The sequence below is a fragment of the Mandrillus leucophaeus genome, unplaced genomic scaffold (genome assembly GCF_000951045.1).
Source record: "Mandrillus leucophaeus isolate KB7577 unplaced genomic scaffold, Mleu.le_1.0 Scaffold64, whole genome shotgun sequence".
Lineage (NCBI taxonomy): Eukaryota > Metazoa > Chordata > Mammalia > Primates > Cercopithecidae > Mandrillus > Mandrillus leucophaeus.
Window position 1 is genome coordinate 952,569 of NW_012106919.1, and position 16,806 is coordinate 969,374.

At 46.3% G+C, this 16,806-nt stretch overlaps 1 protein-coding gene across 2 annotated transcripts in view; it reads right to left on the reverse strand.

The window, feature by feature from the left end:
* Positions 1–6: 6 nt before the first annotated feature.
* Positions 7–16,806, reverse strand: part of KCND3 (potassium channel, voltage gated Shal related subfamily D, member 3) — a 221,931-nt gene continuing 205,131 nt past the window's right edge. Inside the window, exons 3-8 of one of the 2 annotated variants that reach the window (XM_012000732.1) lie at positions 11,624–11,786; positions 4,889–4,990; positions 4,424–4,513; positions 2,621–2,677; positions 1,206–1,453; positions 7–455 (exon numbers count right to left, since the gene is read on the reverse strand). In XM_012000732.1, coding sequence (XP_011856122.1) covers positions 254–455; positions 1,206–1,453; positions 2,621–2,677; positions 4,424–4,513; positions 4,889–4,990; positions 11,624–11,786 — 862 coding nt within the window. In that variant the 3' untranslated portion in view covers positions 7–253. The remainder of the gene's footprint in view (positions 456–1,205; positions 1,454–2,620; positions 2,678–4,423; positions 4,514–4,888; positions 4,991–11,623; positions 11,787–16,806) is intronic. The other variant, XM_012000733.1, reaches the window with a different exon arrangement.

The window sequence follows — 16,806 nt, forward strand, 5'->3', positions numbered from 1 at the left end:
CCCACCCTCCCTCCCTTCCTCTGGCCCCAGTGAGATGCAGTATCACAGGGCTATGTCCACGCTAGCAGCGTGAACCTCAGGTGCCCCTTTGCTGCCTCTTTTTCCTTCCAGGCACAAGTCTCAGTGCTAGGGGTACAATGGGGCAGGCAGAAATAGTGGGGAGAGGGGGGAGGGAGTGGTCCCAGTGGCCACCCACCAACATGCCAGTCCCCTTCATTCCCCACTACCCCCTCTGGCCCTCTGTCCAGTGGTTTTACAAGGCGGAGACCTTGACAACATTGCTGGCTATGGAAGGAATGTTCGTGTTGGGGCCTGGGCTGGCAGGGGGTGGCCGACTTTCCCCCTCTGGGGTTAGCGCTGGGGGAGTGGGGATGCTGATGATGGCTGTGGTGATCTGGGATGTTTTGCAGTTTGGTCTCAGTCCGTCGTCTGCTTTCAAATTAAGGCTGGAGCGACTGGGATAGAAAAGAGTGAGTTGATGATGGTTCCTGCTGGCCAGCGTCCCAAAGCTTCCTTGACCCCCTACATTCCTTGTTCATGGTAACCAGGATGATATTTTGTTGTTCCTCTATCTCTGCCTTTTGTAATCAGTTTGTAATAATCCATTCTAATTATTATTTCTAAACTACTAGCAATTACCAAGTTGTGTATAGTAGGCTTTGAATTGCAGAGTGTACATCACTCCCACCAGTGATTGTTTACCTATCATTTGTGGCATTTGGCATTTGCCTTCCCTGAATTCTCTGCAACCCATTTGGAGGTAGTGGGAAGTGGCCTAAATATAAGCAGAGAGGGAGGGAAAAGTCAGTCTCTGGGATTCAAAATCAGCCTAGGATAAGCCATGAGTAACACAAATATGAAAACTGTTTCTTGAGAAAATGGTTGGTCCATTCCTTGTACCAGATCAGATCATTTTTGTGTATCTAGAGACACGTTATTTTATAGGTATATATATAATTCTTTTCAAAGTTTTTTTTTCCCTCCTGTTACCTAACCCCATTTTCAGCCTAAACTACTGTAGTACCTACTCCAACAGCATATGAAGGAGCTTTGGGTTTCCTTGCAAGGAAAGGAGGAAGGTAGAGGGGCTCATGCATTAGATAAGGGGAGTGGCTAGAGGATCCTCAAGGTTCTCCTAATGCTGCGATTGTCTAATTCTGGGAATGAGATGATTCGAGCCTTTGGGGATGATGGAAGCCACCCACCTGGTTGTGAGGGAGGGCTGCTCACTGCCCTGGATATGGATCGTGCTGAGCTCTTGCATGCTGCGCAGGCGAGTAGCTGGCAGGTTAGAATTGGGCAGGTGTGTGGTCTTCTTACTACGACGGGAGCAGCAGGTGGTAGTGAGGCCTGGGTGGCTGGACAGTGAGGGACTTCTTGTGGATGGGTAGTTCTGCATTGAACTCTCCATGCAGTTCTGCTCAAACATCTGCTCATCAATAAACTCGTGGTTCTGTGAGAGGTAGAAGGAGAAGTAGTAGGAAAAAGAGGTAGGGACGAGAGAGGTAAGCCCCTATACGCTGTATGCCTGCCTGTCTCTGTTCTGGACCTTGAAGGAAGGGCTCCCAGCTGCCCAGATCACAGATAAGCATTCAGGAGGGGTGATGTCCCATGGGCATCCAATGAGGACAGAAAGAGAAGCATATTGGCAGCCCTGGCCATCAGCTCAAAGGGTAGGGACTGCAGCTGTGAAATCATGATGTGACATATACTCCATCTACAGCTTTGAGCTCTGAAGGGACATAGAGGACACAGAGGGATTCAGTGGCATCATCACAGCTAGAAGCAAAGACTTTACTTTCCAGGCTTCGTACAACATCTGCCAGAGGTGGCAGATAAGGAGTCATTGACTGTGGGTAGTGGGTATGCTAGGTTGTCTTTCCTGGATTTAATAGGTAAGGGTGTGACAAAAGCTTTTAAACATGGGGGTCATTCACAGAATTGGGAGAGCATTGATCCTGAAGGCCAGTGGGGCAAACTGTCAGGGATAGGGTTTCTTTTAATTATTATTTTCCCCACCTGATTATGGGATATGAGTCCTTAATATACCTGGAGGCACAGGATTCCCTAGGTCAAGTGTAAGCACGGGAAGGGATTGCTAAACTATCTCCTGACTGCAGGCCATTGGGATGGGGTATAGCTGAACCCAGGATAACTAAAAAATGGCTGTTTGGCCAAGGTGACTACAAATCTATGGCATTAATGGTCTGGCTAAGGCTGCCAGAGTGAGGAGAAAGTCTGAAGAGACATGGCATGAGAACAGAGTTCAGGGAAAGACCAGCCTGGCGGCAAATAACCAGGAGTCCCCACGGAGCTGGGATGTGGCACAGACAGATGTGGCACATGGGGACTCACAGGATACCAGCACTGGTGCCATGTTCCACCACCCCTTCCATGTCCCTGGGGAGGTCCAAAGAGGGAACTAGAAAGACAGTTGGGTGGTTCAGCACAAGAAACCGGAAGCCTGAGCTGGTGCTGGGTGTGACAGCAGAGGTAGGAGGAGCCCCAGAAGAATCAGCAGCACATGCACAGAACCAGGCCGGGGGGTAAAAAGGGGAGAATCCACAGACTCAGAATTATCAGGGAGAAAAACATCAATTGAATTTTTAAAAAGTTATACCTTGATGGTGGAGGTTCGTACAGATAACAGGGGATCATCCACAAGATAGGACAACCCCTACAGGACAACATGCCAACAGAAGATAAAAACACCATTGATTGTACATTCCAGCATTCCCAAGCCAGTTTTGACATTCAATCTCTTGATCCCGGCATTCCACCCTTTGAGTCAAACATTCCATCCCTCATTCCCAGCATTCTGCCCGCTTTGTCCCAACATTCCACCCTTTAGCCCCAACAGGACCCTGCTCAACCCCAACATTCACTCCTTCCATCCCAACATTCTGCCTCTCCTGTCCCAACATTCCACCCCTTGAGTCCAACATTCCTCCCCTAAAATCCAGCATTCCAGGGCTTTAATCCCAATCCAATCCAACATTCACCCTCACAATCCAACATTCTTTCCCTCAAATTCAGCATTCCATCCCTTCAATGCCAGCATTCCATCCCTCAATTCTAAAATCCGATTTCTTCAATGCCAACATTCCAGTCCTTCAAACCCAAATGTTTTCACCCATATCCTTTCAATTTACACATTCCACCCAGCACATGCAATTTGGAAAGGGCAGTTGGGTCCAGGCCTATCCCTTTGGCAAGCTCAGAGTCTTTGAGAGAAAGTCTAGATACGAATATACATTCTTGATGATAAATCCTGTAAACTAGGGTTTGCAGAGCACCCTCCCATTTTCGAAGTCCTTGTTGGGTTCAACTGCCATCCACAGTGTCCACATTTGGCTCAGATAGAGTCATCTAAGCCAGGCAAGGTGATGTGCACCTGTAGTTCCAGCTACTTGGGAGGCTGAGGTGGGAGGATCACTTGAGGCCAGGAGTTTTAAGACCAGCCTGGGCAACACAGCAAGATCCTGTCCCTGCAGCCACACACCCCTCTCCCTGCCAAAAAAAAAAGGAGTCATCTAACATTTATTCTCTCTACATCTGGGAGGCCAGGATATGGAACATCTAGAATTAGGAAGTTCCTTCCTTAGTGTACTGAGCCCTGAATATAGACTCTTTGGGGAGGAGGTTCTAGAAAGGAGCAGGAAGGCTTTCACCTTGTTTCTCATTGGCTTTTCTACCCTGACCTCTCTTCCCTGTCTGCTATTCCTAGCACTTATCTGCCAAGGGTCCAGGGTTGGCCCCACTGCCCTTCCTTTCAGTCTGACGGTTAGGCACAAGCATCATTCCACACTCCAGCTGTGGCACCCTCAACCATGGCTCTGTTTTAACAATCAGCCTGTTAGCATCTGGATCCCCTGAGAACCGCAGGGTGACTGGGCAGGCGCCGGGCGGGGTGGGGGGTGTGGTACTTCTGAATCCTGGTTGGAGAAATACATGCACTGCCTCCACACACTGTCTGCAGGAGGATGTAGGGAGCCAAGGGGCCCACAGGCTGCATCAACCCAGCCCCAGAGGTGGGACAGAAATCAACACTCTTCTCTACTGTCCTATACAAATTCAGCCCAAGCTTTGAAGGGTGATGCCCGTCAGAACTGAGAAACTGATAGGCAGACCCCTAAGTCCTCAGTAATCAAGAAATGGGCTTTGGAGATGAGTGTAGGAGTGTGTGGGAGGCTGGGGGAGTGGCCTCCTCAGTGCTCCTGCAGGACAGAGCTGGCCTCCCACCCTGGTGACCTTGCCCCACTCCTCAGGGTCTTCCACCTGAGGGCCAATAGATCCCATCACTACCTGTTGGATCTGAAGGGGACAGACTTTGACATCTGGCCCAGAGTGAAGATGTGAGTACAGCCTTAGAAAAGGGTCAGGGTCAGTGCTGAAAAGGAGGCGGCAATGGGCTGGGACTCACAGTGGTTTTTTCCAGGCAGTGCAGCAGGTGATGATGCTGGCTCTCGATGAGTGAGGTGGTCTTGCCCATGTGCTCCTCTTCTGGGGTGCCCTAGTAAAAAAAGAAGAGAGATTGAGTAAAAAGCTGGTGGCTCTCCCCCTTTCCAGCTCCTTCATTTCTCTACTAAAGGTCAAAGGGCAATAGAATAATCAAAGTTTTTTATTTGACCAAATTTCAGGGTCAGCATTGAATATGCTAGCCTTTGGGCTCAGAGGCCCTTGGTCTAAACCTGGTTTAGAGGTAGTGGTGATAATCCTATAGGAGTGGTGTGTGAATGGGGGGCTGTCACCTGGGGAAAGTTTGGAAACATGTCCTCCTTGGGGTTCATACTAGGGCTCTGGGGTGGGAGTGCTGGTGTCCCGGGAAAGAGAAAATAAGCCCATCTGCCCCTTTATGTTCCCCAGCCCAGGTCTTCTAGGTACCTACCGTCAGCTCCAGTGCCTCGTTGAGGAGCCCGTTACGCTTGCTGTGCAGGTATGCATTCGAACTGCCTGTTTTGGCCACGCGGATCCTGGCAAGGCGGGCCTTCTGTGATTGGCAGAGATAATAAAAGAATGAGGGAGACCATGATACAAAAAGACAGCAAGCCTGGTGACACTGTGAGGCTGGCTTCCCAGGTGACACCTGATGAAGGGGATGAGGCTGTTTCTCTCCAACCTCATGCATCTCCAGTTATAGACCCAGGGATTGGGTCTGAGACGTTGTGTACCCACTTTGTATAGCTTGGTTGGGTCAGAATTCTCAGGAGTCTCCACTCATCTCTGCAGCCTGGGTATTATCCTGGCAGGAGAAATATCACTCATCCAAGCTCTATTCTCCCAAAGGTTTCATGACCTTTATCTACTCAGTATTGCAAAATGCCGTGTGCTATTCAGTTGTGCTACTCAGTTTTCTTATCTCTAGACTGCAAACTCCTCAGAGGAGTGTATGTGATAGCTGCCCTGATTCTCCTCTAGGGTCCAGTACAGTTTTCTGTATATAGTAGGTCCCCAAATATGAGTTAATTATGAGAAAAGCAAGGAGGGTGCCTATGTGCTCTTCAATGCTTCTTAACTCCTCTGCAATTTTTTTCTTAGCACTTATTACTAAGGAAAGATATGTTTTATATATTTATCTTGATACTTTCTCTCCCACTAAAATGTAAACTCCTTGAGGGCAGGGGTTTTTGCCTTTTTTACTGATGTACCCCCAGTAAACAGTAAGTTCTCGATTTTTAAAGTTAATAAGCACATTTACAATTGTATTTCTGTCTTCGGGAGTGGACTCATGCATGTATATATATATTTTTTGTTTTTTTGTGTTTTTTTTTTTTTTTCTTTTGAGATGGAGTCCCGCTGTCACCCAGGCTGGTGTGCAGTGGCGCAATCTCGGCTCACTGCAACCTCTGCGTCTGGGTTCAAACAATTCTCCTGCCTCAGCCTCCTGAGTAGCTGGGATTACAGGTGCCCACCAACACACCCAGCTAATTTTTGTATTTTTAGTAGAGACGGGGTTTCATCAGGTTGGCCAGGCTGATCTCAAACTCCTGACCTCAGGTGAACCACCTACCTTGGCCTCCCAAAGTGCTGGGATTACAGGTGTGAGTCACCGTGCCTGGCTGCATGTATATGTTAACATATGTTTGTTTTGCTGCACATGACAGTGGGAATGAGTATAGGTACATGTGACAGTTGACTGGCTGTGCCTAAGAAGGGAGGATGGGACACATTTCCATACACTACTTGGCTTTAACTAGGACAACTGAAACTCTCCCCAGCTCCAACCTGGGAAGCCTTCAGCAGAGAAGGCCCACTGCAGGAGGGCTGCATGGTGTCTCAGTTCAAGCTCATCTCCCCTGCTTGCACAGGGAGAAGCTGAACACATTACACATGCTGGCTGCCCTTCTCCTTCCTAATGACTGTAATCATTGTCACCATGACAGTAGCACAACCAAAGACAGAGGACTAAGGAATGAGACTGAGAGAGGGAGAAGGGACTGGGTAGAGGTTTCTTGCTGGTTAAAAAAAATGCAACTTGAGGTTTGGGCTCTGTATAACTATTTACAGCCCCAGGCTCTTGCTACTGGAAGCAGAACAGCTCACAAGGATAGCAGACCCATCCTGGAGTAGAAGGGTCCCTCCTTCTGGCTCTGAGCAAGTCCACAGGCAACTTCAGCATGGACTCTACGCAGGAAAAGAGTCCTAAGGAAATTGTGACAATTTCCACTTCTTCTCACCCTCTCCCCAAGTGTCCTGATGGACTGGTTCATCTGCCAAAAGGAGGCCACTGACTCAGGGGTTCAGGTGGTCAACAGAAGCACAAAGGACGTATATCTCTTGCTTTGTGGGAAGTATCTCTTTGCAGAAACAATTCAACTCCCTTCCCAGGCTTCTAAATATGGGGAAGGGGCCAGGACTTGAGCCTGAAAGATCTTCCCTTAAGTCTGAGGAAGACTGCTCCTCTTGATGAAGGAGAGAATAAAAAGGGGAACCTGGGAGAGAAAGGATGATGGCAAATCAGTGCTATCATGCCTCCTCTCTACAAGCAGAGAACATTGATTGGGGGTCAGGACAGTTCTACTCTGTGGGAATCCTGCTTAAGCCCTACCCTTGGCTAGATGTTTACGTTCCAGCAAGTTCCTCATCATTTGAGGATGTGGCTGCATTTGCTTTGGGTGAGTGCTGGGTGTTGAGAGTTTCATATGGAAATCCAATTGTGTCAAGCTTATTATAGTCTTATATAATTTGATTGCACCACTTGGAGCCAGACCTTTCTTGTATCTGGGGTCCGTCTTCATTAGTTTCTAGAGATGAAAGATTCTCCTGTTCTTCTTTGTGGCACTTCTTTTAATCATATCTTACCCTGGGCTCTATTAAAGCAACAGATTGTCATACCAAATGTACTAGATCATTTAATCACTTCCCACACAGGATAAAAAGGTTTGCAATGGATTTACAGAACCATACCCAGCATATGAAATTGGGTGGGGCTCTATAGCCTGGTTTTGAGCTCTTGGGGCCTGGGGCATGTGGCTTATGCATATTTTTATCTCTTAACACCCAACACAGGGCTTCACACCGAACAGGTGCTCAAGCAGCGTTTATGATGGCTGAGGAAGGAAGAAGATCCTATGTAGATGGCTGGAAGGCCATGCTTATACAGCCACTGTAATGGGCTCAATCCTTGAGTAGACTGGTCAGCTTCATCCTCTTCCATGGCCTTAAGAACAATGTGAGAGTTAAAAGAGAGCTTAGAGATCATCCAGATAAATTCAAAGACAAAAAAAAAAAAAAAAAAAAATGGAGGTTGTGAGGGGAAGTAACTTATCCAGGGAAAGGCAGTGGACGATCAAGACTTCAGCTCAGGACCTCCAACTTTCAGACCGAATGTTGCTTCCAGAACATTCTCCTCCTCCTTCCCTGAATTTCCACCATCAGACAAGTTTCGAAATTCGAGCAAAGCCCAGGAGATTGCATTTTCAACAAATGTGGAGACTCCAGGGTTGGAGGAGAGGGGATTTGGAAGGAGAATGCTGCTACTCTGGGTACAGTTGCAGGCACCATCTATGTTCAAGCTGATACTTCTATCAATCCTTGAGAGGCCTCTCACAATTAAGCACTTTCTTCCTGTCTGGCTGATGGGTGCCTTTTAACCATGAGTATTTCTGTCTCTTGCCCTGGGAGAGGCAGTAGGAGGAGAAAGAGAAAGAAATGGAAAGCCAAAACATGGGCAGTTGCATTCTGGGACATTTATTTCAGAGAAATTAAAACTTATGCTCACACAAAAACCTCTACATGATTGTGCACAGTAGCTTTATTTGTAATAGCCCAAAACTGGAATCAGCCCAGGTGTTTCTCAACAGGCAAATAAACAAACTGGTACATCTGTCCCATGGATACTACTCAGCAATAAAAATGAATGGATTACTGGTACAGCAACTTGGATGAAAATCCAGGAATCATATAGAATGGAAAAAGCCAATACCCAAAGGTTACCTATTGCATGAATTCATGTATATAACATTTTTGAAATTAAAACATTTATAAATGATGGAAAAATAAATGGTTTTAACTAGGACAACTGAAACTCTCCCCAGCTCCAACCTGGGAAGCCTTCAGCAGAGAAGGCCCACTGCAGGAGGGCTGCATGGTGTCTCAGTTCAAGCTCATCTCTCCTGCGTGCACAGGGAGAAGCTGAACACATTACACATGCTGGCTGCCCTTCTCCTTCCTAATGACTGTCATCATTGTTAGGGGTTAGGGACAGGGCAGGGCTAGGGCAGAAGGTGGGGTTATAAAAGGGCAACCCACGGGATCCTTGTGGTGTTGGAACTGTTCAGTCTCTTGACCGTGGCAGTGGATGCATGAACTTATACACACACACATGTACACACACACACCAGTCCAAGTAAAACTGGAGATATCTGAATAAGATTGGTTGGTTGTACAATGTCCATACCCTGGTGGTGATATATAGTGCTATTGTTTTGTAAAATGTTACCACTAGGGGAAACTGATGGACAAACTTTGTAAGAGATTGCTCTGTGTTATTTCTTACAACTACATGAGCATCTATAATTATCTCAATAAAACATTTTATTAAAAAAAAAGAATATGGGTATGCACCAGAACTGGAGATGGGGACCAAATGCCCCACTCCGGATGTTCCCCTCTCTCTGTCCACTGCCAGACCTCCCCTTATCTCCAGTTCACTTGGCTCAGAGGACACAGTATCTAAGGCAAATAGTAACAGACTAATCTTAGTAATAATCCCAGTCAAACCAGTCATGGGAAGAGGATGACAATATAGCTACTTAGCTCCCAAGTATGTGGCCTGGGCTGAGAACTATCATTAGCTTCCTTCCCGTCCCATCTCTCCACTTTCCACCTACTTGCCTTGACCCATGGTGACAGACTCAATGCTGGAGCAGCAAGTATTTATTTCCCTCTTATAGGAAGCCCAAGGTGACAGAGACAGAGCTGAGCAGCCTTGAGGAGAAACAGTATCCAGGCAAGGTGAAAACACTGTAAATATTTACTCTGATTTCAAGAGGAGAGAGAAGAGGGAGAGGGAAAGGGGCAGGGAGGGAGGGAGACTCATCTTTAGCAGCTAGAGGAAGGAAGAAGCCTAAGTTACTCCTAGATTTTAATCACACAGGATGAGCTTTATAATGTCCCAGGGGAGAGCTGGGAACACACCTGTAATCCCAGTTACTCTGGAGGCGGAGGTGGGAGGATTCCTGGATCCCAGGAGTTTGACTCCATCCTGGGCAACATAGTGAGACCCTATCTCTAAAAAATAATAATAATAAATCAATTCCCAGGGGAGGGGAAGGTAGCTGTAGGAGTGACTGAGAACACAGCTGGAAGGGGCTATCACTGGTGTGTGCACAGCTGTGGGCTAGTGGGTGAGCTAAGGATTCCTGTGAACCTCACCTGCTCTGCCAGAAACCTGTGTTAGCCCTAGCCCCTTTAGGGCGGGGCCACTAGAGGATCCCTGGCCCTTCAGGGTCTCTGGTTCCTGATTGTGGGAAGAAGATCCCAGTTTCTGCATAATGAATTTAGACCCTATTCAAATTTGCTGCCTGACTTAAACAGGGAAAGAGGTAAGATTTCCGTTTCTGGGATGACTGGCAGGAAACAGGAGGTAGGGAAACCCTGGGTGAAGAGGTAAGAGATAGGCGTGTATGGGACAGAAAGGATGACGGACAGAGCCAGAAGATAAATCTTAAGGTGGCAACTTAACAGACTAGGTCAGCATAAATAAAAACATAGTTCAGCAGAGGCAGAGGGGACAGGAGGCAAGGAGCCAACCATAAAGGCACACAGAAGGTGATAGGCTAGAGGTGGGAACCAACTAGATTCACTATACAATTATATGTAAATTGTTATATAATAATTATTATACATTTTGGAGCTAGCTTTCATAACCTTTATAGCTTTGTGACGGTCGGCATACACAGATCTGTTCTGAAATTCTGGATTTCTTCCTCCATAACGACATTAACTTCCCTTTGAGCCTTTACATCCAAGGCAAGCCCTGCTACCTGGAGGTTATCCCTGCAAGCAGAAGGCCAATAGCAGGAATTCTGTAGCAAGGAAAAAATCTGGCTGCAATGCATAGGGCCGACCACATAGTACATGCTCAATAAATGTTTGTGGAATAATGGATAAAAGAATAAAGTAAGGAGACAAAACCCCAAGCCTCCAAAAGCCAGTCTTTCAACAGCTCTCCTCCTTTCCATTGTCCTCAGAAAGGCTCTGGCCATAATCCCTGGGGGCTGAGATGCTGCTGAAGGGGCACCACAGTTCAGCCCAGATCTGAAGACAATGAAAAACACCGCTTTCCCACTTCCCCAACCCAGATAACCCTCTTCTGAGAGGAAACCTGGGGAAAAGTCACTACCCAGAAACCTCACTGGCTAGATGCCTTAAAAATGCAAGTGAACAAGAGTTGGCTGAGTCGATGAGTTGTTCTAGAAACAAAGTTGAGGGCTAGCTGGAAAACGAGACTTCTTTCTGAGCACCAAAGCCTTCAGACATTTTTCCTCATTGCATGGGCAAATGACCGTATTTTACCCTCTCCTGCCATTTTCAGCAGTGTATATTGAACATAATCTAACACTTTCCCCAGGACTGATGGTTAGTCTCCTGATCACCACCTGCAGTTGACTTCCGTGCCTTTACCCTATGATATCTTGGAGATTCCTAAAGCCTGTTGTGCCATTTGTCCTTGAACTCGGTGACCTTAGGATGCTCTCATTCCACACTATTTATTTTTCTTTTCAACAAATTTATTTTTGTCACTGGGTTTTAGATAGGCTTTTATAGGATATTAAAAAGAGATTATGTTTCCTAGTAAGCTCTTGGCTGGGAGAGGGAGGAGTGCAGGGACGGCTGAGTGGCAGTGGCTGAGGGAGTGTAGGTGGAGCCAGAGGCCAAGGAAATTGCCATAGAATGTCCAAAGGTGGATGGTTTACAGATAATTGAGGGTTCATTGCATTTTGGAACTGATGGGCTGGAATTCAGGAGACCAATGAGCAGGAAGGGACCGAAGCTACCTTACCTTGCAAAGCCAGAGGCTGTCTGTGCAGTGATCCTCAGGAGCTCTAGGCCTGGCTCCCTGACTGCTGGTCCCCCGCATCCTTTACACTGCCCCCGCATCCCTGCGTCTGAGGCTTACCTTTTGTGCCCTGCGTTTATCAGCTCTCTGATTCTGGTGGTAAATCCGGCTAAAATTGGAAACAATCACAGGGACTGGCAGGGCAATGACCAGGACGCCACTCAAGGAGCAGATGGAGCCGAAGATCTTCCCTGCAATCGTCTTAGGCACCATGTCTCCGTATCTGAGAGAGGGAGAGAAACAGGGTGTAAGGGAGAGAAGGCCATTTGGGAAACAAGTGAGGCTTCCCTGCCAATCATTCACCTATTCATTCATTCACTCATTGAGCAATTGTTTAGAGTACCTACTATGTGCCAGGTACCGTGACATGGACCTGGGGGTGAACAAGAGAGACAAGATCCTTATGTGCAGGGAGCCAACATCCCAACAAGACCATAAACAATTAAGTGAATACATAAAAATATTGTGTCTTGGTTGGTTCTATGAAGAGACTCGAGAGAGGTGCTGCATCAGGTGGTGGGAGTGTGGTCAGGAAAGGCCTCTCTGAGGAGCTAACATTTAAGCTGAGAGCTGAATGTAAAGGATCCAGTCATGTAAAACACCTGGGGACAAGTGTGTGTGGTAGAGGAAACAGCAAGTACAGAGGCCTTGAGGTAGCAGGAAGGAGTTTGGTCTGATCTAGGAATTGTCAAGGGTCAGCAGGACTAGACACCACAAGAGGAGGGTAAGGCAGGCAGGGGCCAGATCACGCAGCATCTGACGGGCCATGGGGAGGAATATGGGTTTATCCCATTCAGTGAGGCACCATGTTAAGCAGAAGAGTAACAGAATCTCATTAATGATGATAACAGCAAATAACAGACTCACCTATTCATGTGGATTTATAATTTACAAAGCACTTCTGCATATTTACCTCACACAAGCCCCATGAACCCTGTGAACTTTGTATTCTTATCCCCATTGTACAGATGCAGGAACTGAGGCTAATTACATTGACAGCTCTTCTTTGCTCAACTGGGATTAAAAGCCACTCTTCTTGCTTTTGTCTATTTTCCAGTAGCCATAGCATCTCAGAGGGGGACCATGAGCTCTGAAGCTCAGCCCCTTAAAGTTGTGAAGCCACTTTGGAACTGTGCTGGCTCCTCTCAGAGCTTGGAGAAACTCTTTTAAGTACTTCACACCCTAGCAGCTGCCCTCTGGGACCAGGTTGGCCTGGATCCTACTCAGTCCTGGGCAGGCAGGCCAGAGCCTCTGTCCTCCAATCAATAAGATACTCTCCACAGTGGTTAAGTGTTTAGTCTCCTCTTTATTGAGATAATTGAAAGGCCTTATTAAGCAAGGCCTTATTAAGCAAAGAGCTGTGATTACTCCTTCGGCTAAAGCCAGAAACACCATCTCCCCTGCCTGTGTGCCCTCTGGGTGTCTGGAGCAGAAACAAGCTTAGGATGACCAGGAATTGCTTCTGCTAAAATAGGCTCAAAGTCATCTATCCTGAGGAAACCACGGGGCTTGGACTTCCAGAGAGGATGTGGAAGGGGATGGGGCAAGCCATTTCACAAGGATGTATGAACACCCGAGAACTTGGTGGAGGACATGGCAGAGGTAGACAGGTATTCGGTGAATGAATGAATGAATGATCTCACTTAAGCCTCTCAATTCCCTTTGAAGTAGGCTCCTGTTTTGAGACTGTCTTCCTTCTCCTTCAGTGTTCATGCCCTTTGCCCTGGCTCGAGATGTCCTGGATGTGCACTAGCATTAGGGCCTGTGATAGAGCCTTCTAGATCTTTGCAGCTAGGGTTGTCTCCTCTGCCATGGTACTCAGGAGAGGCCTCCAGGGAAGTGGTTGAGAACATGGATTCTGAACTTAGATAACATGGGTTCAAGACTCACCCTGCTCCATAAAATAACTGTATGATCTTGGGGGAATGTTACTCTGGGCCTCAGTTTCCTTGTCTGTAAAATGAAGATAATAACAGTAACCTAGATCATAATCCTATTGTGACATATACAGCTCCACAAACAATAGATAATATTACTTTTAGCTAGGCATTCTGAAAACCACAGTCTCTGTTGATGGGAAACTCTAAAAACACAGTCAGTTGTCCCAAGTTCAAATAGCCCAATTAATGAAGAAAAAGGGGCTGCCTTTGAGATATATCACCTTAGCTGGATTTGCAGATGACACAACTGAAAGGGGGCCTGCAGGCACAGGGCTGTGGATGACAATAAAGCATGGCAGGAGTGCAGAAAAACAGTGCCAGGAAGGCTGCATTTCAGAGTGACCACGGCTGGTGAGGAATGCTAAGGACAACAGAAAGATGTCTCATCCATATGAAGAAAGAAGAAGAAGGGAAGCCATGCCTTCTGCTGGTGCAGATGGTCTGCTAGTGACAGATGACAGGGAGAAAGCCGAACAATCCACTCCCAGGCGTCCTCTGCCTCCTCCACCAGGAAGAAGGAGCTGCATCTTGGAGAAGCTGGAACAAATGCCGAAAAGAAGGATCCAGAGCTTAAAGTAGGAGACGGGAAAGCAGGCAAGTGTCCAGCGGAATTCAGTAGATTTACATCACAGGCCCACATGAATCCCACCTGGGAGACAGGAGGAATGTGCAGATGGGGTTGCAGAACCACTGCCCTGGATCTTTGAGAAATCATGGTGCAGCAGAAAATTACCAAGCGACTAGAGATGGAAAACGGTTGTATTGAATTTTTAAAGAAGGCAAAAGGAGGTCTGAGAAACCACAGACCAGTAGGCTTGGTATCCATAAATTGTGCCATCAAATTGCTGGCAGAATTTGAGTGCAGATTATTAAGTAGACAGCTTGTAAATACTTGGAAAATAAGCTGTATTGGTTCACTAGGCACACATCTTGCCAAATTAACCTTATTTCTTGTTTTGACAGTGAGGTTAACTGGTTGGTAGATCAGGAGATTGCTCCAGACCTGCTGCATCATGATTTTAACAAGATGTGTTCTTGTGCCAGTTCTTTATACCCTTGACAAGCTGGAGGAGTGTGGTGTGGAGAGCAGTGTGGTTAGCAGGGTTTGCACGACCATCTCCAGTCTTCGGGCACTTCTCAAAGATTACCAACTGTGGTCCTATGCCAGCAAAGGAAGTTCAGGGTTTTCATGTCAAAACATCTCCTTTAATGAAAAAGTGAATAAGTAAATGAAATAAAGAATGGATCTCAAGTTAGGTCTCCAGTGATATGTTCCAGAATTTTTCAACAACTTGTATAAAGCTAGAGGAGGCAGCATGGCCTAATAATTAAGAGAGGACACTGGAGTCCAACCTGGGTTTGAACCCTAGCTTACATTAGTTACCAACTAGCTAAGTGATCCTGGGGCATTTATTTAACCTGAGCCTCTATCAACTATAAAATGGCTTTTATATCCCCAGGGTTGTTGCGATAATTAATGAGGTAATTCAGAAGAAATAATTCAGTGTTTGAATAACTGTAAGTTGTCTAGAATTAGCCAGTGTGGTGGGTACCCATTGTTTTGTCTGCTGACACCCTAATAGGAACTGTGTCCCTCATTCCCATGATGATGGAAACTGTCCAGATAAGCTGCCATATTTCCCATGCCCCCATGCCCACTTGCCACAGCTGGTGAGTTCAAAATAGGACATCTCACCCAAGCTGGGTCAATGACTTCCTTTCCTGGATTTCTTTTTTAAAAGCTTTACTGAGACACAATTTACATACCATAAAATCCAACCATTTCGATTGTACATTTCAATGGTTTTCAGTGTATTTAGAGAGTTGTGCTCACATCACCACAGTTTAATTTTAGAGCACTTCATAACCCCTAAAAGAAATGTGTACCCATTAACAGTCAGTGACCATTCCACATCCCACCTCTGAGACTTAGGCAACCACGAATCTACTTTCTCTCTCTATAGATGTCCCTATGTTGGACAATTCATGTGAATGGAACCATGTATGTGGCTTTTCGTGTCTGACTTCTTTCACTGAATGTGTTTTCAAGGTTCGCCCATTTGTAGCATGTATCAGTACTCCATTCCTCTTTATGGCTGAATAACATTCCACTGTCTGGATACACCACATTTTGTTAATTCATTCATCAGTTGATGACATTTGGGTTGTTCCCACATTTGAGTTATTCTGAATAATGCTGCTATGAACATTTGTGTACAACTTTTTGTGTGGACACGTTTTCATTTCTCTAGGAGTCATATGGTAACTATGTTGAAGAGTTTGAGGAACTGCCAAAACGTTTTCCGAAGTGGCTGTGCCATTTTACATTCCCACCAGCAATGAATGAGGGGTCCAATTTCTCCTTCTCTGAGACAACACTTGTTATTGTCTGTCTTTTTATAGCTATCCTGGTGGGTGTTATCTCATTGTGGTTTTGATTTGGATTTTTCTGATGGCTGATGATGTTAAACATCCTTTCCCCTTCCTTGGACTTTTACGTTAGGGACCAGATCAGTCTCTTTCAAAGAAGCCGACGCGGCAGCAAGCAAAGCTCTGCAGCTGTTGGCAGCCATGCAGTGCCATGGGGAAAAGTGGGATTGCAGTCGGGGAGGAAGAAGGCTGGCACTCGCAGGAGATGTGTGATGGAAAGGACGGTGATGGAACTGGAATTCCTGTTCTAATTCTTACCGAGGACCAGCTGTACCCCTGACTTTCCTGTCGCTTAGCTGTTCCATCCTTCCTTTGACTCTGCTCACTAACGAATTACTATTTTTGTTTAACCTTCTTTCATTTAGATCCTGTGGTAATGATGGTGATGAGGCTGCTACTGGTGATTCTTTGAAAGTAAGCTCCTCACATTTCTAAATGACAGAGCTACTATGAATTGAGGTCTTCAGGAGTCAAAAGGATTTTTAACAGGTTGTAATCATGGGTGAAACCAACCAGATTAATTTTAACAAAGATAAATGAGAACACCGGCATTTTGATTCAAATAATCAATGACGTATAGCTGATGGGAAAGACCTGGCTTAAAAAGAGTCTCTGTTAAAAATCACCAGGGAATTTAACTTCAACATCATCCACCAGTATAAAGAGGCTGTTAAAAACCTAATGCCATTCTTGGCTGGATTGATGGGAGTGCAGTGTCTGGAAAAAGGGAGTGGGTGTCGTACTCTGCTCCTAGATGCAGACCATTTCTAGGCTGCTGTATCGAGTTCCAGGCACTATATAGTCTGTAGGACATTGATTAACTGGATCATGTCTAGAGAAGGGAGGCTGGGATGGTGAACTGTCTGGAAATCC